This window comes from Erpetoichthys calabaricus, chromosome 8, assembly GCF_900747795.2.
Source record: "Erpetoichthys calabaricus chromosome 8, fErpCal1.3, whole genome shotgun sequence".
NCBI classification, from domain to species: Eukaryota; Metazoa; Chordata; class Cladistia; order Polypteriformes; family Polypteridae; genus Erpetoichthys; species Erpetoichthys calabaricus.
Genome location: NC_041401.2, coordinates 124,942,947 through 124,967,664, shown reverse-complemented (window position 1 = coordinate 124,967,664; position 24,718 = coordinate 124,942,947). Strand labels below are relative to the sequence as shown.

Sequence of the window (24,718 nt, the reverse complement as noted above, 5' to 3'; positions counted from 1 at the left end):
CTAAAGACCAAATAAACAATTACTGAAACCCTCAAATATTTTTGTACTGAAAATCCTTATTGGCCAAGCAATGCAACTTCTCATGACAGACTGCAGTAACACAACAAGCTGTCTGACTGTGGATCATAATTCCTTTGGATGGCACAACTTAATGATGGGAGCAGTTACATAAGTATGCAATATTTTCTGAGGATTTTAGAATGCAAAGAGGCCCCACTGGATCAAGCAGTCAAAAAGATTTATTGCCTAATGGGAATGTCGTTCTACATTTCAGATTGCCCAATAGGATTTGCTGCATAAATGATGTGCAGCTGTCCAATGGTGTTGCCTTCTTGCCAACAGCAGTGTTTACTGGTTATTTTCAACTGTTAGTAATTGCTTACATGATCTTGAGTTCCAGCAGCAGAATTCACATGCTACTCAGGCAGATCACCTCTATACAACAGAAAAGCAACCTAAAATAATGGCATGAATTATTTCCAAAGAGAAACACAAGAAATAATATAAATTCATTTGCACCCAGCAAGAATGGAAAACACTGATTAAGAGCAAAGAAAGGCCATGTAGAAGTGATGAGCAGCTGCCAGCTGCAAAAAGAATCAGAAAGGCTAAACTGTTCACTGCACATACTTTTCACTTTTCTAATCTGAATTCAATCCATATAACAGAACACTCCATATTTATGCACTTTCCAGGTCTGCATCTAATGAGAGTGAAAGAAAAAAAAAAACACAAACAAAGTGGTTTTGCCAAGCTGATCAGGCCTGAAAAGAATTAATTGCAGCTGAGCTACACACTTCCTGGATTGTAAAGACCACATGACGAGCAGCAGTTTAGGACTACAAACCAGAGCTGAGCAGTAACTGTTCCAGTCAAGTGATGCCCAGGCATATGGGTGCTGGAGTAGGAAGATATGGGTGCAGCAATTAAGCATATGGGGGTTACATTATAAAAGATTGGGTGCAGCAAGGGAGCAGATGGGTGCCCATATGTCTAAAATTCTGTGCCAAAGCAAACCCAGCAATTTCACACAACATAATCCCAGACTATATTTAGACAAAGTACTACCCAACAGAAGGCACTATCCATATGACAAAACAATGAGAAGGGCCCCTTAGGAGACATGGGATGGTAGCCACCAATCCAACAGCAAACGATAAAGGGACAGGTTTCAATTTTGATTGCTCTCCTTTTTACTAGGGGCATGTTGTAAAACCTGGCTGTAGTGTTCCATGTGACACAAAATCCCTTCTCTTAGAAGAAATAGAATAAGTACAACAATCAATTTTATTTAAGGCAATTTGAATATTAACTGATTCGGGAAACAAGACAAACTATAATAAACTTTTCATGATGATGATGATGGCTTGAATGCTATAAGCAACATTGTTTGAAGATGGACTCAACCGCGTGAGATGGACACTTCAAGAACATGGAGACAAAACAAAAGCAAATGGACATGGAAAATCACTATCAATAAACATTGAAGCAGTAAAAGATTACAATAGGCTTAGATGGCAGTAACTTGAGGACAAGGAATTAAAAAAATAAATAAATAACAAAATTACCAGAAATGCAGGTCTACATGGCAATGATGTTTTAACAGCCTCAGTCTAAGAAGTAGCCATGGAATATGGTTGGTGTTTTAAAATACATAAGAGGCGAGAGTTAGGCATAGGATGTGCCAAGTTACTAAGCAAGAGATGAAACACTCTAATGCACTCTCTAGGCCTTCCTAATGTCTTCTCTTGATGAAGTTGCCAGTCCTTTCTGTGCTCACCTTCTTCTTCCTCCGCTGAATTTGACATCTATAGAGTAATCCAATGGTTTGCTGTAACTGTGAAGGTGGAATTCCCTTAGGAAACTCCAATCAGCAGTTGATGTCATGTCACTGTCTTATCAGAAGTGATTAATTCCCCAATGCCGTAGAAACACCAAAAAAAAAAAGCGTACTGAAGGTGTTAGTGCCTTTTCATCCTGTAGCAATCTTCTTATTATGCTATAACATTTAAGCAGGGATAATGTATTCTTCTGGAGCTTCACTCAAGGTTGGCTCCTACATAGTGCTGGGAAACAATCCACCACAGACCTAAAGTGAATTAAGCAGGTTCGATAATATATTTTTCAGGCCTTACACCTTTAGACATTGCTGGGTTAATTGTGGGAACTCTAAGATGTCTCAGAAGGATGAAACTTGAGCAGATGTCCACTAACACAAAGGACAAAGAGACAGCCATGACGTAGTATGATATTCTCAATATGTTTCAGGGCCCGGAGCATGAAGTGGAATAAAGATGACAGTTGGTGGCATTCTCCTCACAAAACATTTTTCTACACACAGCTTAAATTCACATTACACTGCAGTTGAGAGTGGGGGGAACAACAACAAACAATAAAAATGCAGATAAAAAATAGCAAACATGGCCTACCTCCATGGACAAAGCCATGCAGTGTGCAGTCTGAAGGTCCCACCAAGTGAATCAAACTGGATTGGCTGAATCCCACAGAGAATGGCTCTGGAATCGTAAAGGTGATAGAAATATAAGAAAAATACTTTGGGGCAAATTCCTACTGTTTTTTGCATTGTACCATTTGTATTCTTTTTTACTCCAACTTTCCATCACAGGGCTCACTGATGCTACTTTATATTGGGACAGTTTATAGCTGTCCATCAATCAAACCTGCTCATCTTTGGCACCATAGTAGCCAGAAAAAAATCTATGTGGACATGAGTAGACAAAGCAAAGTGCAAACCGGCACTGAGAAGGTAGAAACCTAGCATCCTGGGTCCTCATTTATAAAGCTTGCTTACGCAACTTCCCATGCAAACCTCTGGATTTATAAATGAAAACTTGATGGGGCAAATTGCATATATTTATGGCAACTCTGACTCATGTGTACACAACATTTTGGAGAAACTGGAAAATAACGACACCCTCGATCAATCAGGGAAATGCAGGCTAACCATCTAAATAACAATGTCATGCATAATCATTTATATTGTGAGCCATTATTATGTGCGCTAACATGACAAATATTAAAGATCAAAGTGAGGAGAATGATGTACAGACTATTTTAGTTCTTTTACAAAGTCCAATGCTGCATATTTGCACTAAAGAACTGTTTTGTTTTTTTTCTCAGTTTATATCAGCTTCCTGTTGTCACTACTGAGGGACTGGCCGATAAGTCAGGAATATCTTAGCCAAGCTTCAGTCTCTCATGCCTGCTGTGCTGGGAGCCTTTAACAGACTGATGTTTTCGCATGGTGTGGTTGCATATACACGTAACATAACATGTTGTTTCCAAAATAAACAACAATTTGCAGAAGTTTCCAGTATTCCAAATGTAATCTGAGAACTTTAATGCACCCATATTACAATAAGGGAACCTAGAGAGAATTAAGCTGTTTTTGTTAACTGTAACCAGTGATACTCTATTAACATAGTCATCTATGAAGCCAAGATGAGACTGACAATATCAGGACTGCTCTGGCATAATGCTGCAAAAAAGGGCATCTCCAATTACAGATGCCATTCACAGACTGAAATCAGAGAGTGTAAAAGTGATTTTTCCTCCTCCCATTACAAGCACATACTGCCAGTGACAAGCGATCTGCTTTGTCTCCACAATCAGACTTTTTTTTCTTTAATTTCTGGTATACCATGGCTGGAGCTAAAGGCATTTAAAGCAGCAGTAACATGGTGCCATTTGCAGTTGTTGCTGACACCTACATTTAGGCTACCAAATAAAAGTTATTTACAGACCTCTAATTAAGAGCCAAGAACTTCTACCACTCACTACTGGATGCGTCATATTGGAAGCTTCTCTGACAGCCAATGAAGGTGTGCAGTATCAGGATTGCATATGTATGAGGATGATTAGAATGGTTCATATATGGGTGTTTCAGGGTGGAACCGGGCAGTTTTTAAGGAGCATTCATACAAGTTGATCGTGATTTATGAAGGGTAAATTGCAAAGAAACATGTTTATACCAGGTTTTAATTTTTTTTTTTTGGTGTATGCATTTTCACATTTTTTGGCGTACATTTTTTCCAAAATCACAAAAAGTTTTATAATTGAGTCTCCTGGAGCTGTAAGGCAGCGGTAGCAACTACGGTGCCACACTGAACTAGGACTCTAAATATTAAATTGTTTATCCACTTTTCCATAGACTCTAATAAGTGTGAGGTGAAGTGGCACACAGGCAGGCATCTATTGCTTTGTAAAGCCAAAGGGCTGCAGATTGATCGACAACACCACATGTCCTTCTAATTCTTTATTTTTACAAAAAGACAGCATTCCTTACCTTTAGCTTGTCTGTCTGAAAAGCACGTGGAATAGAAAAGGAAGGAAGATTTGTTAAAATCTAAAACTTCTCCTGGGCTAGTTAGGTCTGAGCATCATTATCCAAGGTCATGCTTAACACTTTATATATATTTGATCATTACTAGATGACTGCATAAAAATGTTCAATAATGAATTACTAATCATAGCATACCCATGTTTTAAGACAGAATAATGTTCTAAAATATATAGATACATCCCTTTATTCACTACCCACTTTAACCTATTCAAATATATTCCTGTATACACATCCAGACCATTAGTATTACTGCTGTAAAATCTGACATGCACATTCAGTGTTGGTACCTTATACAATCAGAAAATGTAACAATTGTCTATATATAGATTATTTTTAGTTAAAGCACAAACCTAAGTAACTTATAAAGATACACACCACAAGGCAGAGGTAGGGTCTGAACTGGGAACTTCATGGTTAATCTTTCAGTACCCTACTTACCATACCACAATGTATAACCCAGACAAACAGATGAACAACATCTCTTATGGGCTAATTTAAAATTGACATATCGCCACCTTTGGCACTATTCTAAAATTTAGCATTTCAACGTATCAGCCTCTCTTTTCACTTGAAGCACAATAGAAGCAACAATCAAGCTCACAGGCACAATATTCTTTAGTCCATTAAATGCAATATGACAACTTCTGTGATATATAAAAATCCCCACAGACATGGAAAGAATCACTTAAAAGATTCAGTTGATACCTGGGCTGATTACAGGCATAATGATTTCGCCGTTCCGTTGCTTGGTCTCCAACCGTTCCATCTTTTGAGCCTCATATCGTTTCTTGCCTTCAATTTCCTGCTCATTGCTTTTATACTGGGAAGATAAAAAGCATCATAAAGAATTTGGGCAAACATTCAGGTGGAAGAAGATATTTACTAAACAGGCCATAACTAGATTTTGAGCACCCCCTTACCTACTTCAGTGTATCAGAAGAAAATGTGTGAAATTTACCAGTTTACCATCTTCCACTCATGTTCAGTTAGCAAGGAAAAAAGACACACCCTCCAACATGACAATGTTGTGTCATATCATTCAAATACCCTTTCATAAACCAGTCATTCAGAATTTAAGGTTAAAACTAGGTGTTGTAAATGTGCTGGGTTATGCAAGTCAAATAATGGATGGATAGATAACTTGTACACTAATTATTATAAATAGAGACAAACAGGTTGACCACTAAATAAATTTATGTTTATTAAGCTGCCACTATTACTTTCTGCAAATAGTGAAAAGAATAAGCACAAAACTGCAGGCAACTAAATGAATGCTCATGCTGCCATGATAGACTCCAGCTCTCTATGATCCTAAGAAAATTGTTTGATTGTGTTTAGTAAATTGATGGATGGAAGGACTCAGGTAACCAAGTTATAACAACAATATTCATCAAGTAAGCACAACTACTGTAACACTACTAGAAGTTTAACTTGTCGTTTAAGTACATAACCTTGACTTCTTATTATTCTAGTAGCAAATTATCTTAATTAGACAGGTAGCCTTTGTCATCACACTTATATATTAAAACTTAATACTGAGCATTGCTATATGAACCCCAGATTAATTTTGTTCAAACTTTAGCAAGGTATGTATACTTCAGCAATATTAACATGTTTCTTAACACTCACTTTGGATACAGTGCCCTCCATAATGCTTGGGCTATGACAGTATTTTGCCATGTGAGAGGTGACTGAATAATGCACCAGAAGCTGAGCAGAACAGCAAATGCCACTTCAGTTAGTTGAGGTACCTGAAAGCTTACACTTCATAACTACAGTACAGTTAGGTCTGTAAGTATTTGAACAGTGACACAATTTTCATAAGTTTGACTCTGTATGCCACCGCAATGGATTTGAAATGAAGAAATAATTACACGATTGAAGAGTAAGCGTTCAGCATTAATTCAAAGGGTTTAACAGAAATATCGTATGAGACATTTAAGAATGACAGCCACTTTTATACATGGTCCCCCCTTTTTCAGGGGCTCAAAAGCATTCAGACACTTGACTGACAAACTGTTCCATAGCTAGGTGTGAGCAGGTCCCATTTTATTTCATTAACTATTAAGCAGGTATAAGGCCTGGAGTTGGTTCTAAGTGTAGAATTTGCATTTGGAAGTTGTCAGTATTAACTCTCAACATGAGGTCCAGAGAGCTGTTCATGCAAGTAAAAACAGTTCATCATTAGACAGAGAAAACAAAACCAACTCATCCAAGAGATAGCAGAAACACCAGGGGCCTCATGTATAAATGGTGCGTATGCACAAAAATGTTGCATACTCCTGTTTCCACGTTCAAATCACAATGTATAATACCTAAACTTGGCATAAAGCCACGCACATTTTCACACTAGCTCAAACCCTGCCATACATAAGTTCTCCGCTCGGTTTTGCAAACTGGCGGCAATCAGTGTCAAAGCAGTGCTTTTGTTCCAGTGTGGTTTCCCTTTCTTTTTAGATCCAAATCCCTGACGCGGCTTTATTATATACACTGAAATAAACTAATGAACAATATGAGGTTAAAGTCTCACCGCACCACTCAGAATATTTATATCACTGTATCTGAGTGTGGAATCACAGCTCTACAGCAGCTGATCGGAAAGAGAATTATCGGTATACAGCATCTAGTACACACTGCCTCAGCCATGCTGTCTATTGAACTGCTCTCATATGGCAAACACTTCAGAGCCAGAAACAGTTTCATCCCAAGAACTATAAATGCAATCAATCAGTCCATCAAGTGCACCTTGTAGAACTGTTGTACTTATAAGTATAACTACCTCACTGTAAACTTGCAATAGTTATAATATTGCACAACCTGTATCACTTTATAAAGTGCATATTTACATATGATGACAATCTCATTTTTAAGATGAAATACAGCAAAATATGTTTATTATATTATACAGATAAAATGTTAACATCACTTAAATAATCTATATTTTTAATAATTAAACACATGAGGACATGTCAACAATCCCCGTTCAGGGATTGTTCCTGCCTCGCGCTATATTCTTGCTGGGGATGGAGCGACACTGGAAGGATAGATGGATAGAATAATTAAACATGTACTACAAAGATATTTCAATGTTCCTGAAAAGTTTTGAAGAATCAGAGTTCTAAGCTTACAGATGGCTTAACATCTATTACTGAGCTGATTGTATGGTGATTGGGTACTTGGAGAAAGAAAAGGAAGGACAGGAATTGGGGGTTAGTACGTTTGAAAGAGACAGTACTGCTGCAATAAATTATTTCATTGAAGGTCATGCACAGCACAGCAAGCATCCTGCATGAGGCAGGAACAATCCCTGGATGGGTAGTCAGTTTGTCACAATCACTGCGCCACTGTGTTCCCATGTTTAATACATGCTTTAATTGATATGATATGAATACTGAAATTGTAAAGTATACATCTCAGTATTTAAATTATTCAGAGAACTGTAATATCACAAATGTGGTAGATTCTGTGTCCTGTTGGAAGAAGAGAAAGCCTGTTTAAGAAGCGCGTAGTGATTTACACACAGAGCACATAGAACACATACAAAACAAAGCATTTAACATGCTACTTTAGTTACAATGGGATTTGAGAAACTAGTAAATTAAATGATTTTAAGATGAAGCTTATGATGTTCTACTTTAGTGACAAAATAAACTTTGTGATTAAAGTGGAAATTTCGAGATTAAAGTTGACATTTCAAGCTTTTTTACCCCCACTGTGTCCCTATTTTTTTTTTTTTTCTTTTCTCGGTACCCTAATAAGCTTTCATATGACACTCAGACGGTGGGCTACAACTCGCCTTTTCACAGCAACTTTGATATCAGACAACTTTTTTTATTTCGGCACTGTGCAACTTTGTGAACTTGAGCTTTCGAGTTTCTCTGACACTCAATGTCACTCGATCAACTTCCTTTTGTTGTTTATACCACTGTTTAAACCAACAAATAGTTTGTTTTTCCTCGCCTACACTTGATATTCACTGAAATTCTTCTATTTTCCCCCGTGCTTTTGCCATTGCCTTTTCACAGAACGCCGAGCTTAAGGGCTATTTAAATTTATTTGCATATTCAAAGAGGCTTAATTCTGGGAGGAGTTGGGGAGTGGCAGCAGGTACGTGCTAACCGGAATTTATGTAGCGGAAGAACGTGGAAGTTGGCGTACGCACAGATTTATGTGTGACGCAGAAACATGTCCTCATAGCAACTTGCTGCTGACACCGGTACAACTCTTGAGTGTCCAGTGGCACAAAACACAAGAAAGGTGGTTAAACATTGTTGTGAAGATAACAGGAAAAAAAAAAAAAAAAACTGAGAACGAAGGGTTTTAAATATGAGGACTTATCGTCATTTGTTAGCGTGTGAATGGAGGGTGTTACTGTGGTTCCTTATTCTCTAGCTGTCTCCTTACAAATAAAGACATGACCGCCAGTCCAGATGCCATTTTAAACATGGCACTTTCATCAGGCACTTGCGCTGTGCTTAGGAATCTGGGAAAAGACAGCAGTGGGGGGAAAGGTTTTTTTAAAGTCATTGAGTTTTGTTGGTTTAATGTTTTTTTTTTTTTTGAGTTTGTTATTTCTGAGATCACAGATGTAGGAAAGTGCTATTGGTTTGTTGTTATTGTTTCTTTTTAGCAGGGTTAGGTTAGTTTGGTTGTGAAGCCTTTGGGTAATTTTCCCCCCTGAAACAGAATACGGTTAGTGCCGTCCTACAGCAGTGGGCTCCGAGAAAGAAATGATAGTGGCTTTATAAGGTGTGGGACATTGGGCGCTAGGGGAGTGGGTTAACTGACTGAGGATTACGGAGAGGTGTGCATGGGCTGTTTGTAGGGAGAATAACAGTCTCCTATTAGTCAGTTCAGGCTCCTGATTTTTTGGAAGTTGGAGGAGCTCAAATATTTAAGACTGCTTCAGAGCCGTATTTTCTAAATTAATGGTCAGGCAGTTTTTTTCCCCCTAGAAAGTGAAAGTTGCCTTGAAGACAAGGCCATATTTTGATTATTTTGGGGTTTTTTTCTCTATCATTTTATTTTGACAATGTGTGTGTTGCTGCAGTTTATGGATTATTTTATTAATTTTTTTCATTTTCCTTTGTAACACACATGGACACTTTATATATTCCTGCCCCAAAACTTTATTGTATCAATTCTGTGGCAAGTAAACAACTGTTTTACTTTTTTCTTCCTGCCATAATTTTTTTGTTTCGACTCTGCTGGCGTCAATTCCTGGTCGTGGTTGGTCACAAACTACTAGCAGGTTACCTACTCCCGTAGGTAGCTTGTGACACTATGCATCTGGATTTTTTTGTGCATACGAACATTTCTGCTTTTGTCCGTACGCCATGTTTTACTGTGAATTCTATGCACTGCGTTATGCACGAGGCCCCAGGAATGTACCATCTGGTACATTCTTAAAGAGAATGAACTAAAGGGTTAGCTCAGCACCACCAGAAGGCCGGGACAACAATGGAAGAGAATTGTGCTGGATGATCGCAGAATGCATTCCTTGGTGAAGAAAAAACAATTCACGACAATTAGCCAAATCAAAAACACTGGGAAGTAAGCCTATCATTGCCAAAGCCTGCAATCAAGAGAATACATCACAAGAGTTAATACAGAAAATATACCACAAGGTGCAAACCATTTTTAATCCTCAAGCATAGGAAAGACAGATTAGACTTTACTAGAAAATATTTTTTAAAAGCCATTCCAGTTTTGGAACAGTTTTCTTTGGACAAATGACATAAAATTTCATATTTTCCAGAATGATAGATAGAGAAGAGCAAGAGACGAAATGGTTTATGATCATTTGTGAAACATGGTGGAGGCAGTTTTATTGCTGAGGCATCCATGACTGCCAATGGAAGTCAATAACTAATGTTTATTGATGATACTGCTGGCAGAAGTAGCAGGATGATTTCAGAAGTGTATAGGGCTATGCTGTTTTCTCAGATTCAGACATATACTGCAAAACTAATAGAACAACACTTCACAGTACAGATAGACAATGAGCCAAAACATATTGTGACAGCAAACCAAGTGCTTTTCAAGGCAAAGAACCAGAATATTCTTCTATGACCAAGTCATTCAACTGACCTCAACCTAATTGGACATGCATTTCGCTTGATAAGGACAAAATCGATGATAGAAAGTTCAACAAACAAGTAGCACCTCAAGACAGCTGCAGTAAAGGTAGGGTGGAAACACAGCACATGGAGATGGCCATGGGTTCCAGACTTCATGCAGCCATTGACTGCAAAGGATTTTCAACCAAGTATTGAAAATGATTGTTATGTTAGTTTGTCCAAAATACTTTTGAGCCCCTGAAAATGGGGGAACCACCATGTATACAAACAGCTGTCGTCTCTAAATGATCCATACAATGTTTTTCTTAAATACCTCAAAATTAAAACTGCAAGTCTACACTTTAATCATATCTTGATTGCTTCATTTCAAATCTATTGTGGTGGTGCACAGTGCCAAAATTATGAACATTGTATTACTGTCCAAATACTTATGGACCTAACTGTATTACTGCCAAACCAATGCTCAGTTCAAAACTTTCCTCCAATGCTGTACTAACTGAAAAAATTATAAAGACCATCCAACACATAATACTTAATGGCATTGGTCTTCGCAAACATTCTGCTTGTTGTCTAATGGGTGAAACAAAACACACCAAGGGTCCTCTTTATAAGCTAAATGTAGGTCAGAAAGTGAATTTGAAGACAGAGAAAAACAATTTTTCAGTAAAGTTAAGAGGATAAAAGTGAAAAGTTGAACTACCTTGATTTAATTACCATTTATAAACGTTTGAAATGAAAAAATAGGGAAAAACAAAAAGCAATAAGAGGATAATGAGGGTTGTGTAGTTTCAGATTATTTGTTCTTTCATACATGTGATTGCAATATAATGTCTTAGAGAAGCATAAGTCCTCCTGGCAGCAACAATGAACCTTAGATGGGTGCTAGTTTTGAGTTACTGATACATGTAATAATGACTATCAACCGACTTTGTAATCATTTTTAGGGTCGGGATAGCAGGATGCTAGTCCCCAATTGCTGCAACACTGGCTACAAGGAAAGATCCAGCCCTGGTTAGATCACCGTTCAGCCGCTTGGGAACATACATACACACACACACACGCACGCACGCACACACACACAGAGTGGGGACACTTTAGGGTTTGTATTTAACCTACCACACATACAGTATCTTTGAGATATGAGAAGATTGAGTACCTGGGATAAAAACACAGGCACAGGTAGGGAGATCGGACAAACTAAAGGCATACAATGACTGGGTTTGGATTTGAATCCCATTTTGGACCTGTAAGGCTGTGGTATGGAGTGGAATGTAAATAAGAATATTGAAAGACTATGCTATGGAATAAAATGTAATTATCTTCTGCTTAAGCCGGCCATTTTCATCTTCTGCTGGCAGGCCAATTATTATGTTGACTAAAAATACCAAAAAAAAAAAAAAAAAAAGAAGGGTGCCACAGTGGAAAGCATTGCTGCCACACGAAACCCAGCATTCTGAGTTTGAATCACGTTTCTCCTTGTTTCTGTGTGGGTTTTCCTCCAGGAGTTCCAAAGATGTGAGAGAAAAAAGGATTAAGAATTCAAACCTTACAAAGGGCAGTTAGACAAGAGATGCTTTGCTTGTTTGGCACCAAGATAACTGAATATTTTGAAACATGCAGGAACTCTGAATTGGGTGAAAGACTAATTAGGTTTCTGTGATATAAGTGTAAAGACATCAGCACAGTGTCTTAGTCTGGAGGGATATATGCTACCAGCAACTTTATGATATTTCTGTCTCTAGCAAAGCAAACATACTTCAATCTCAGTGGGCGAAAAAGAATGTTCAGAAGATTCAGGGCCATAAACAAGATCCTGAGTGTTACGCTACAACCAAGGGTGTTGCCCTGATTCAAGCCTATTTTAAATTTATTACATTTTTTTTATTATTCAAATTATTAAGATCATGTTAAAATTTGGTTTGGTTTTACCTGTGTATTCATGTAATATTACAATTATTCTAGTACCTCCAGATGTCTCTACACCCCAGAGTATTTAAATATCTCTTTAAGGAGAGCAGATATTTCAGGCAGCTTTAGGCATCTCCCCCCACTGAGGCATTACATCAACTTCTTCCTGCCTGGGACTATGTGCTGTCATCTTGGTGGCTGAGGGAATACCACTGACATTATGCCAGTCCTCCTAGAAATAACAGTGCAACATGTTCCTAGTTCTCCTTACCTGGGTTCATATGCTATCCTCTTTTGACCAGGATGTTTTGTTTTTTGATGTTGAGGTAACTCCCTTTTAAGAAGAGAAGTAGTTTCAATTACGCCAACTGATTCATCACAAGATAAAGAAATGACAAGTGATTGAAAAACACTTCTTGCACTATGGGAATAAACACTTCTCCAATGCAATCTACATACATAAGAGAATAACTTGTAAATTCCTCTCATAAGGTATCCCTGCCTAAAATTTAATTAGGACCCTAGCATAGTGAGACAGCAGTGCTACCCACTGGGCCAAGAATAATCGAATATTATTATAATTATACAACAAAATCTACAACTTCAGCACACCAAAAACTCTTAAGTTAAAATATTTCATAATACTATGGGAAAGAAAAAAATTGTTCATATGAAAAATGTTTTGCAAACATGCTGACAGAATAACACACAAAAGACAAATGCTAGAAAGCAGAAGCTAGGTGTGGGCTGCACGTGATGTCAAGCTATTTTGATAGCTTGTATCCAGCTGTGAAACAATCTTAGTCCATTTGCATTGAAGCCAAGTTGCTTCTTTCCACTGATTTTTGCCCAACTTTACTGCAAAGCAGCACTTGTTTATTAATGATTTAAAAGGAACACATTTTCTGTGCCAACTATGGGTCAGATCTTCCACTAATACAGTAATATTAGTAGATTGTCAGCACCTAAGTAGGTCTGACAAGATGACTATATGTTGACCCTTGGAAACAGTAAATTTACATATGGCTTTTGGTGGGCTAAGAAATCTATATTTTACTTAGTGTTGATAAGAACAATTTGTTTAAAAAAATTATAAAAGTTGGGTTGCGGTCCAAAGGATCATGCTAATAGGTTCCATTTGTTGACATTAATGTGATTGTTAATGTAAGGAAAAAAATCAGCCCTACAAATCTGTGTAAATTGTTTATGAAAACTGGAAAACGACAGATTCTTTAAGAATTTGTCATTCTGAGATGACACATCTAAACAAGCGCTGGTGTAAAATCTTGTCTGTCAGAAATTGCATAATTAGTTAGAAGAAGTCTGTTCTGTGAAATTAAGCTGTTTCTCAGGATTTGAACTAAAATAGACCCTTTTCTGTGAAGTCCCACCTTTAACTTATAGGTTCTGACAAACACTATGTCAAGAGAACAAAGTAACACTTGAACCTGATCTGGGAGGATACTATGAAGCACTAACACCAGAAAAGCCCAGTGGGTAAGAACATTTCAGAAGGAATTTCACCACCCCACCAAAGCCACATTGGAGTGGCTTAAAAACAAAACATGTAAGGTTCTAGACACAGCCAGTTAAAAAGGCTGGACAGTGGTGGAAAGAAGAATATATAGGAGAAGAAAAAATAAAAACTGTTTTCAGTGGTCCTTATCCAATTTGAATGAATTCATGATAACAAAACTGCAAAACTTCCATTGGACAAAGTATACCGAGAAGTATCCTAAAAGACTAACTGTAGCATTTTCTCCCTAAGGTGGTTATACAACATTCAGTTCAAGAGTGGATAATACTTACTGACTCAGTTAATGTTGTATCCATTGAGAAGTTCATTAAAGTCCTCTCAGAAATTTGTAAAGGCGAATGGCAGACATCCATATGTTGCTTCTCTTTAAGCATGAACCAAAGACTTGTCAAATGAAGCAGCACTCAATATACTAAACTCTTAAATTAGCAAGCAAAGTTCACAGAAAAAAAACTAAACTTGTAGTCAAACACGGAATGAACTCAATACCAACACCTAAAATAAAATAGTCTTTTTTGAAGTCTCATTTTTATATTAAGTTGTTAAAAGTGCATTGTGCTCTTTAATTACATGGCCATAATGAAGTCATGGGACTGTACAGCTTTATAGCAAGCATTCCATTTTCCATCTTTTTTATTAATCCACTTAACCAATGCAGGTTTGCAGGGCAACTGCAGAATATCCAAGCAATCATTAGGCACAAGGCAGGAGCCACACCTGGTCGGAGCGCCAGTCCATCACAGGGTGAACACACACAGTCTCACATTAGGACCTGTTTACATAAGCTGCATGTCTTGGACCATAAGAGGAAACCAGAGCACCTGGAGGACGCTGGAGAATATGTAAGACTCAATAGCACCCCAGTCCCCTTATTGTGAGACAGCAGCACTATCGCTGCTCTACCATACCGCCATCATAACAACCAGACATTCTAAAATTGCAGCAATGTGACACTGTCATCATGAAAAGAAAAAGTACATATTAAAAGTAAAAAGACAAAAAAAAACATTACTCGTGCAATCCTGGCAATAAATTTCAATTTTGAATTTATGATAGATATAGAAGTATGAATAGGTATTAGTGTTCCAAATTGAATGTAAATCTATATTGCAACACGTAAAAACTTGAAAATGTATAGCCTATTGATCCCTAACCTTGTCAACTGTTACATAATATATACTGTGTAATGGATGGTCCGGCATCCCAACTGGGATGAACTCCCTACCCTTACCTAGCTAGGAGGGCAACGTAATGAATGGTACAGAAGGAAAGCGCAACAGGACTGGCATCCCAGTAGCCATGGTTAGGAATCACATACCAAGCTGGGATGCTACTCTGCAGGGAGGACAAAATAGAAGGAGCATCCTGACCAGGATAAACAGTCTTTCTCGGTCAGGAGACCACATATGCAGTTAGGTCCACAAGTATTTGGGCAGTAACACAATTTTCATTTGGCTCTGTACACCACCATAATGGACATGAAATAAAGCAATTATTATTGGACTGAAGTATGGACTTTCACCTATAATTTAAGGGGTTTACCAAAAATATCATATGAGCCTAACCCCCTTGTTTCCAGGGGCTCAAAGATATATAAACAAATTAACATAATCATAAATAAAATGATCATTTTCAGCATTTGGTTGAAAATGGACCTAACTCTATGGGGCAATGGGAGACTGCCTCCCAAATGCAGGTCGTTCCCCCGTCCACTTGATGGCAGCATCCCTTATGACAAACCCATGTATGGATGCCCACAAGGCAGCATGGGAGTTGTTGTCTCATAAGTCTGCCTTGTTGGATTCCATAAGGGGTCACCAGGGAGAGCTGTTGGGAACTGAAGGCTCATGTTCTATCTGACCCAGAAGTGCTTTCCAGAAACAAATGTTTGGCACCAGAAGTACTTCTGGGTTGGAGCTAAAAAGGAAGACCTTCACTTCACCCAGGGAGTCGGAGTTAGGAGAGGAGAATGGACAACATGTGACTGGGAAGACTGGAGATGAAAAGAGGGAGAATAATATTATTATAAGAATGTGGAAATGTGGAAAGGTGCAACTCCCCCATTGGTCACAACTGTAATACTTTTATTATTATACATAATTTTTACAATGTTACCTCAGAATAAAAGTAGCTCAAAGATAACTAATTTGCAAAAATAATTTTGGTATCAAAAGGAAAATGACACAAAACATTAAAAAAAAAAAAATAATAAGACAATCAAAGATGTCCACTGGGACTATCTATACAAAAGAGTTTCTGTCTTACAGGCTAGTAGGGTGACTTACTGACTTGTCCTTCTAAAACTGATCAACTCAACACTTCCACTCATTTCTTGTTCTTCTATGACTCACCAATTCCCCAAGTTACTTGCAGACTAAAGACGAGACCAAATACACACTGGTCATATGCAGCTGTTTCAAACTTACTCTAGAGAGTGAAGCTTGCAAGAATTCCCAAAGTCACATTCAAGGTTTTTGGCTTGGATAAGTATACTCTGGTTGGCTGAAGTTCTGCGTCCCATCTGAGCCATGTGGTACCATTTAAATGACCACTTATCAGAATAGCTACTGTATGTGTGCCCTTTGCTTTCTGTTTCATGAATCCAGTAAACACTTGTGGAGCTGCCTGCTTCAGCCTAGCAGCCTGTGGAAATAAAGCTGACATTCTACCGGTACCTCCTTGCATCTCTTGTAATCTGGTGCCTTTAGGTAATTCCCTTTTGAGCCTCTCTTTACATATAGGTACATAGGATAATGTGAGCACAGTATAGTGAAAGTCTTAGTTGCATGTGCTGCTTAGTATGCTGCATGTTGCCAGTCTCCAGCACCATGCTTAGTGAGTTTAACACCTTATCTCAAATTAGCCTGGGAATTATTTGGAAGCAAAGGGCAAAAATGCCCCCAAATGGATCAAATTTGACCCAAAAAATGCCCACAGCTTTTCGAGTAACAATTTAACATGTGTTACTTTTACTGTCACTATTACACTAAAAATTGGCTTTAACACTGCTATTCCATCTAATGTCATTTCTTTTTCAATTATTTTTTATACCACATATCCTACTCTCTCCTGCCTTTGCAACATTATTGTTCAAAAAATGGACATCTTTTTTGTACATGTGGCTGCTGCAAACACCACTAGCACCAAAGTCCTAGCTATTAAATGGGATCTACCAAACAGGGTATCTGTTTAACCACACTGGTTCCTCCTGTGGTTTACATAATATATGGTTCAAGATGGTGCTCTTCCCCTTTCTTCTGTCATTGTACCTCGCATCATGCTCTTTAACCCATTGCCAGTTAGGCAATATCACACGAAATAATCATTTATAGCTGAGCTTTAAAGTCCTTAAAAAGTTTAGAAAATATAAAATGTTGGTTAACATACCTCAGCCTAGAAAGCTAAACACCTACACTTATCATTTGCAATATCAGAAAAGAAGGAAATGCTCACATGTATTCAGCAATGCCAAAATACTAAGAATGAACTGAAATATGGTTTCAGACCAATATATATATATATATATATATATATATATATATATTATATAAAACATATATATATATATAAAACATATCTGCTTAAATAGAAGAAGCAATGTTTTTTTTAAGATTCAAATTAGCCCCTTTGAGAGTTATACTGACACAATTCAGATAACAAAAGCAAGTGCTGCATACACAATAAACCATGAATGAATTTCTTGAAAATAATCCAAAGTCATTACCCTCTGGGTCTAACTCTACATTTATAGGCAAAATCATGAAATAATTAGCTATGACTGTAATATTTTTAAAAATAACAGTAACTTAAGAGTTCCTCACATAATAGGAAAAATATTGTCACTTTGCCCCATCTATATATATATATAATTCACTAAGGCAGCCGACCATGGCAGGCAAGATGCAAGACAGAGCCACGCCCGCCAACAATTCACTAAGCAGCCATGCGCGCCGATGATTTCCGCACATGTTCAGTCTCTCCCTGTGCAGTGAGCAAGCCAGAGAGAGAGAGAGTGACACACACAGGCGCGCGAGAGAGACGCACACACAGACAGGCGCGAGAGACACACACAGGCGCACGAGAGAGAGAGAGACACACACACACACAGGCATGCGAGAGAGAGACACACACACACAGGCGTGCGAGAGAGAGAGACACACACACACACAGGCGCAAGAGAGAGACACACACAGGTGCGCGAGAGAGACAGACACACACACAGACAGACGCGCGAGACACACACACAGGTGCGCGAGAGAGACAGACACACACACAGACAGACGCGCGAGACACACACACAGGCGCGCGAGAGAGAGAGACACACACACGCACACAGGCGTGCGAGAGAGACACACACACACAGGTGCGAGAGAGAGAGAGACACACACACAGGCGAGCGAGAGAGACACACACACACACAGGCACACGAGAGAGACACACACACACAGGCGTGCGAGAGAGAGAGACACACACACGCACACAGGCGTGCGAGAGAGAGAGACACACACACGCACACAGGCGTGCGAGAGAGACACACACACACAAGTGCGAGAGAGAGAGAGACACACACACAGGCGAGCGAGAGAGACACACACACACACAGGCACGCGAGAGAGACACACACACACAGGCACGCGAGAGAGACACACACACAGACGTGCAAGAGAGAGGGAGACACACACACACACACACAGGTGTGCGAGAGAGAGAGACACACACACGGGCGTGAGAGAGAGACACACACACACACAGGCACGCGAGAGAGACACACACACAGGCGCGCGAGAGAGACACACACACAGGCGTGCGAGAGAGACACACACAGAGGCGTGCGAGAGAGACACACACAGAGGCGCGCGAGAGAGACACACACACACAGGCGTGCGAGAGACACACACAGAGGCGCGCGAGAGAGACACACACAGAGGCGCGCGAGAGAGACACACACACACAGGCGCGTGAGAGAGAGAGAGAGGAGGCTGGACGCATAAGGCAGAGAAGGCAGTTAAAGAATGCACCGGGCTTGATTTTGTTTTCACTTCTGTTTACAGCGATCGGTTCATAGTGTGCATTGTTGCAATGTTACTTTTCTTGGTGGTTTATTAAATTACGGATTTTTCAAATGTTCATTTTTTCCCTGTGCTTAAAATTCATTAAAAAAGTGTTTTTAGCGAGCGGTTCGTAGCGCTATAGCACGAACTCTTGCAGTGTTAGGTTTTCTCTGTTGTTCAAGGTTTTCTCAGTGTTATTCAATGTTTTTACATTTAGTTTACTATTACGCTGTGCATTCTATGGTATAATCTTCTATCTATGTATATAATTCACTAAGGCAGCCGACCATGGCAGGCAAGACACAAGACAGGGCCATCTTTTCATTCACTTACTGTCGTATCCTCAAACAACTGTCTTTCAGGAAGTGTTCACACATCAATAAATAATTATACGTCGTGGGTTGGCTAGTATTAAATATTTTATATACACACACATAGCCCAGATCACAAAATAATTTAGCCATTATGACTACCGTTTTGTTATTATTATTATTTTATTATTACTACGCCTTTTTTTTTTTTTTTTTAACCACCTGTTTGTTGTCTGGTACAAATCTTGTAATCGATATTTAACCCACTTCCTATTGTCCAAATGACTTGAAATTTTGCACACTTACCAGTACTCATTTCCGATGACAATACATGAATCAATAATCAGCTTCACTAATTGATCGATTAATCTATGTTAATTAAGAAATGAAATTTTCATATGAAGAATAGTTAAAGCTTTCACCAATAGATGGCGCTAGTAAAGGATAGAATTATTAAAGTGTTAAAATATTGATTACAAAATTATACTAAAACAAACCCAAGACTAAAAAGTTGAATATATATATAAAAAATACTTTTTAAAAACCACACTTATATTAAGTTAAAAAGTGTACTAAAAAGTAAAAAATAAGCCTCTCATACATCACTTTTAAAAGCGTGGGCACTTTTCAATCAATCAACTTAAAAAAGTATATATTTCTTTTTCAAGTTACACATCTACATGAAGGGGAGGGGATAATGACAGAGTTACTTTCCTAAAGAGATTGTATCTCTTTACTTCCTGGCTATCTTACAATAGAGTGTAAGTTGGAAGGCCATTGAGAGTTTGGTCAGGACTAGGGAATGCCCATGGCTTCTGGTTGGGTACAATGTGCCCTGGTGCCAAGGTGTGTGTCAGTTTTACTTGTAGCAAAACTGTGGAATCGATTTATTTCAAACAGGGGAAATAGGAGATACAGCACAAGGGTCATTTTGTGGCTTACAGAAGAGCACAAGGTAAGAATGAAGCCATGAGTATGACACAAGAAAAGGTAACAGAAGACTTGAGATAATGGAAAAGAAATCACAGGAATTAAATAACAAAACAATCACGTTATCTCTAGCGAACAGGTTTTGTAGAGGATGATGGAGTTTCCCCCTATATGAAAATTTTGACAGTGAAGATTATAAAGTTCTGGCTACCTTTCTCCCATTTATGAAATATGCTTAAATTTCTGATGATCGTGATAGATAGATAGATAGATAGATAGATAGATAGATAGATAGATAGATAGATAGATAGATAGATAGATAGATAGATAGATAGATAGATACTTTATTAATCCCAAGGGGAAATTGTAAAGAACAATTGTAAAAATTCCGGAATTAAAAGTAACTAGCCACAGTACCTGTCGAAGACAGTGTGGGGAACAACCCGGACACAGACAGGTAGACATGTTGGTTTCACCACACACACGTTTATTATACACTATATACATTTCTCAGTGAGCACAAACCCAGTGCCACAGCACCAATCACCCCTCAAGTCCTTGGCCACAACACAATGCCTTCTCACAGTCTCTGGTCCGCCTCCACTCTTCTTCACCAAGCTTTGTCCACTTCCACCCGACTCTTGCCTCGAATGAAGGGAGGCGGCCCCTTTTATTCAAACCCGGATGTGCGCCAGGTGTGCACCGGCAATCTTCCACCCGACACGCCCCAGTGTGGCGGAACTGCCGGCTGTCTCCCCGGATGCACTGCGGGTGTTCCCTCTCTTCTTCCCCCCAGCACTTCCTGGTGTGGCGGAAGTGCTGGGGTCCAGGGTCCATCAGGCACAGGGACGTCCCCTGGCGGTGGCCACGGGCCCCTACAGGGTTGGGCTTCCAAGCCCTGTACCCATGGCCCCCAACACAACCAGGGAGAATGTCCCCACACGGTCTGGAGGAGGAATGAACCCTCCTCCTGTCTTCCTGGGCATCCTGGCCGGGTGCCACAACAGGTAATACAATAATTTTAAAATATTTGCTATCTCTTGGCCTACGTGTACCTTCAGTACCTTTCCTCAGTATCTTCTTGTATCTTATTTGCTATCTCTTGGCCTACGTGTACCTTCAGTACCTTTCCTCAGTATCTTCTTGTATCTGAACCTCTCTTCCCATAAAGCCTGTTTCTCAGACTGTGTCATTATTTTCAGGGCATCTTTCTCGCCTTCTATTTGGCTTTATACTTTCTTTTGAAAGTGACTCTCTCAGCATGCACCTTTACTTTTCTCTGTGTGTCTCACACTTGCACTTCCTCTTTCTTGGCATCACCAAAGCCAAACTGACCAATAAGATTGCTCTGAAGGACTGATTTATTGTATAGTAGATTAGGATCCTTCCCTCAAACACCATTGCAGAGAGGTATGGCAATATTTGAATATATTCAGAACATGCTGTAAAATATGATATTATGCCTTGGTGCCAGATGTACTGGAAAGTACTGTATGTCAAGCATCAAAAAGATAATGAAGGAACAGGGACCAGGATGTATAGAATTACAGGCAGAAGACTGCAGGTATATATACCATCCCCCAACTATACAGATAAGTGGCGTGGACAGGAGTGGTGTTTAAAAATGCCAACCAAACATGGGCCAGAAATGTGGTGCAGAAGGTCATGTGGTAAGCACATGTAGTGAAGTGATGAGTAGCAGACGAAGAAATCTAGGACATGGAGTTAACAAATGTGAGGAAAAGATAACTTGTTTGTGTGGGGGATGGAGAATAACTTTAAAAGACTGTCCCAAATCCTTTTTCAATGAAGCTAAACCAGAGCTGATTAGTGTGAGAGATGAGGAGGAAGAGGAGGAGAAAGACAATGAAAATATGTATGAGTACTCAGCAGAAGAAAAACTGTAATAAACTGTAGCTGAAATAGCCAGGCACAACCAAAAGAAAATATAATAATATTGGAATAAATCCAAATGTTAAGGTCAACGAACAAAATAAAGAAGACTTATGTCAAAGGAAGGAAGTGACAGATGAGGGATGCCAAAAGATAAGAATCGGTGTGAAATGAAACACGAGTGGTATGTACATATGGAGGCCTGGTTTTGACCATATAACAGAAGCAGCAGCAGATTGTGGTGGGAGAGGTCCATGGCGATGTGGGTTTTTAAATAAATGAATGACCTGGAGGAGACGCAGGTGCATGTGGGAACATGCACACACTGCTAAAAGGTTGATCAGAGTGCTTGGCCGATCACCCATTTATGTGCAAAGGTAGGCAGATCAGTCAAGTGTTTCATTCACACATCAGAGTAGGTGATTGCAGCACCTACGTCCAAGAGCAGTTTAAAAAGGGAGCCTGTGTTAGAGAAGGAGAAAGTTCAAGAAACAATAAGGTGAAAAAGACAAAGAGATGGAGGTTAAAGCAAAAAATAAAAAAATCGAAAGGAGAATGATGGAGATAGTTGGATTGTGCGGAGCCAGTGTGTGGCAGAGGAGGAGTGTACAGCTGATGCTCAAAGTGGCTGAAAATGATCACTTCAGCTGAGTATTTTCAGGTAGCTGGTATGATCCGTTGTTCAGGAGGGCTTCTGCATAAAGCCAAAGAGTCACAATGGTAGTCGGAGCAGTGAGGAAGACTGTGATGGCAATAGGGACACAAGCCGGGACTTTAAAGGTTGGCTGCACCTGTTGGAAGGATGTCTCCAATGGTTACAGAAGCCCATCTGGAGTAAGCAAAAGAGATGTCAGTTTTTTTTCCTACTGTGATTGTAAGCCTCTCTTAATGGATTATTTATGGTTTATTTATTGCCTTTTTAAAATCCACTGGGATTTTATGAAATAGTTTTTTATTCATGGAAGAACGCGTTTGCACTTTGGATTTTTGAACACATGACTGTTTTGTTGAAAATAAAAAGACCAACACTTTGCACAACCTTCTGCAGTACTATATGTCCTCATTTGCCCAGCTCATCCCGGTTAGGTTATTGTTCCTGGGTTCAAGTGGTGCCAGGGTGCATGGAGCCAACCTGGACAGTCTTACAGGTGTGGTGAATTTAGCACAATAGGGAAGGGCTATGCCATAAATCTCTATTTCAAAAATAATAGCCACCAGTAGACAAGGGCAGCAAAATAATAAATTAGAAATAAGAAAATAATGAAGCAACAGGAAAGTTAAGAAACAGAACTAACAGAAGAACTTAAAAGGTCAGGAGTAACAAGGAGAACTAAAACAAAAAACGTAATTTAGCAAGCCAAAATCAGAGTCCCAAAAGCATAGATCAAAGACTGAATGTAAAGTCAGGTGAGGAATTTTTTACCTGGCACTTTATTAATTTATAATCCCTAAGAATTATGAGAGATAAATCACAAAGCCATGGAAAGCAAAAGCAGTAATCTTTTATTATTTTTTTTTTTTGAAGAAAGTAACATTCCAAATGATCAAGTATAACTTATGCAACAAAGATGATAATATTACATACAATCAAATCGAACTTAACAAAACAGAATTCACCTGAGAGAAAAGAGAGGAGCAAATCTTTAACAATATTAAGCATGTAAAAAGTCTGGACTAAGAAACCCAAAGTAAACAATTTCCAACCGCCCCAAATCCAAAGACCAACTCGGTGAGATGAGGACCAAAGGCAATACAGTAAGAAAGAGCTGCATCATTAAGGGGGATTTTGTTTCTCTCAAGTGATCTAAACACTGTTCAAGCCTTTGTCACAATACAGGACATTTCCTGGGATTTCAGTTGCAGACTTAATTTACATAATCATAGGGACTCTGGGGGCAGTCATAGCTCATTCTCATGACCACCAGTCTTGTAGTTTCACATCCCCAGAGGCTCAGTCAAGCCAGTATGTGACTCACCCTAACAAAAATCAACCATTTTGACTTAAGTTGCAGAGGTGGGTTTGAGTGTGTGTGAGAGAGCCGAGAGCCACTGAGTGCTCACTCCAAAGTACAAAGCATCTAGAACAGATGATTGTCTGTCTGAGGTCTCGTGTTTATTGTACCATGATAGAATTGAAAAACAAAAATACAAGGGATGAGAATTTGGCTGAACTGATACCTGGAAAGCCTTTGCACAGGCACTAGCGCTGTCAGGTAGCACATTATTGGCTGTCAGAATATGCCAAGCTCGTAATACTTCAGAATTGCAAAACTCTGTTCCAATGTCTACCTGGAGTCACGTAATTGCTAGTTGTGCACACTAATATTCTCAAAGCAACACAATCCAACAACTGCAGTAGTTACATATGACATCCCCACTGACTAGTGGTCATGCAATATGCCAACCAGACTTAACACTTGGGGGCCATAGGCCAATTGTAGTGACTGTCCAGTTTGGATACAAGCAAAATTACAAATTATTCACAAAAATTAGTAAAAGAAATAAGGATGCTACAAAAGAGTAACATAAAAAGGCACAGCCAAGAGAAAGGTCTTGAACAGACTATCACAAAACCCAAAATAAGGTTAATAAAGGAATCAGCCATATTTTTGGCTGAAAGATGAAAAAGCTAGAACAAAATTTTA

General features: G+C 39.0%; 1 protein-coding gene across 4 annotated transcripts in view; it reads right to left on the bottom strand.

Moving 5' to 3' along the window:
* acot7 (acyl-CoA thioesterase 7) overlaps window positions 1–24,718 on the bottom strand; it is a 217,199-nt gene that overhangs the window by 84,487 nt on the left and 107,994 nt on the right. For 3 of the 4 annotated variants that reach the window (XM_051931294.1, XM_051931295.1, XM_051931293.1), the window contains 3 exons: window positions 5,069–5,183; window positions 4,307–4,321; window positions 2,430–2,516 (listed from right to left, as the gene is read on the bottom strand). In XM_051931294.1, the coding sequence (XP_051787254.1) occupies window positions 2,430–2,516; window positions 4,307–4,321; window positions 5,069–5,183 (217 nt within the window). The remainder of the gene's footprint in view (window positions 1–2,429; window positions 2,517–4,306; window positions 4,322–5,068; window positions 5,184–24,718) is intronic. The other variant, XM_028807445.2, reaches the window with a different exon arrangement.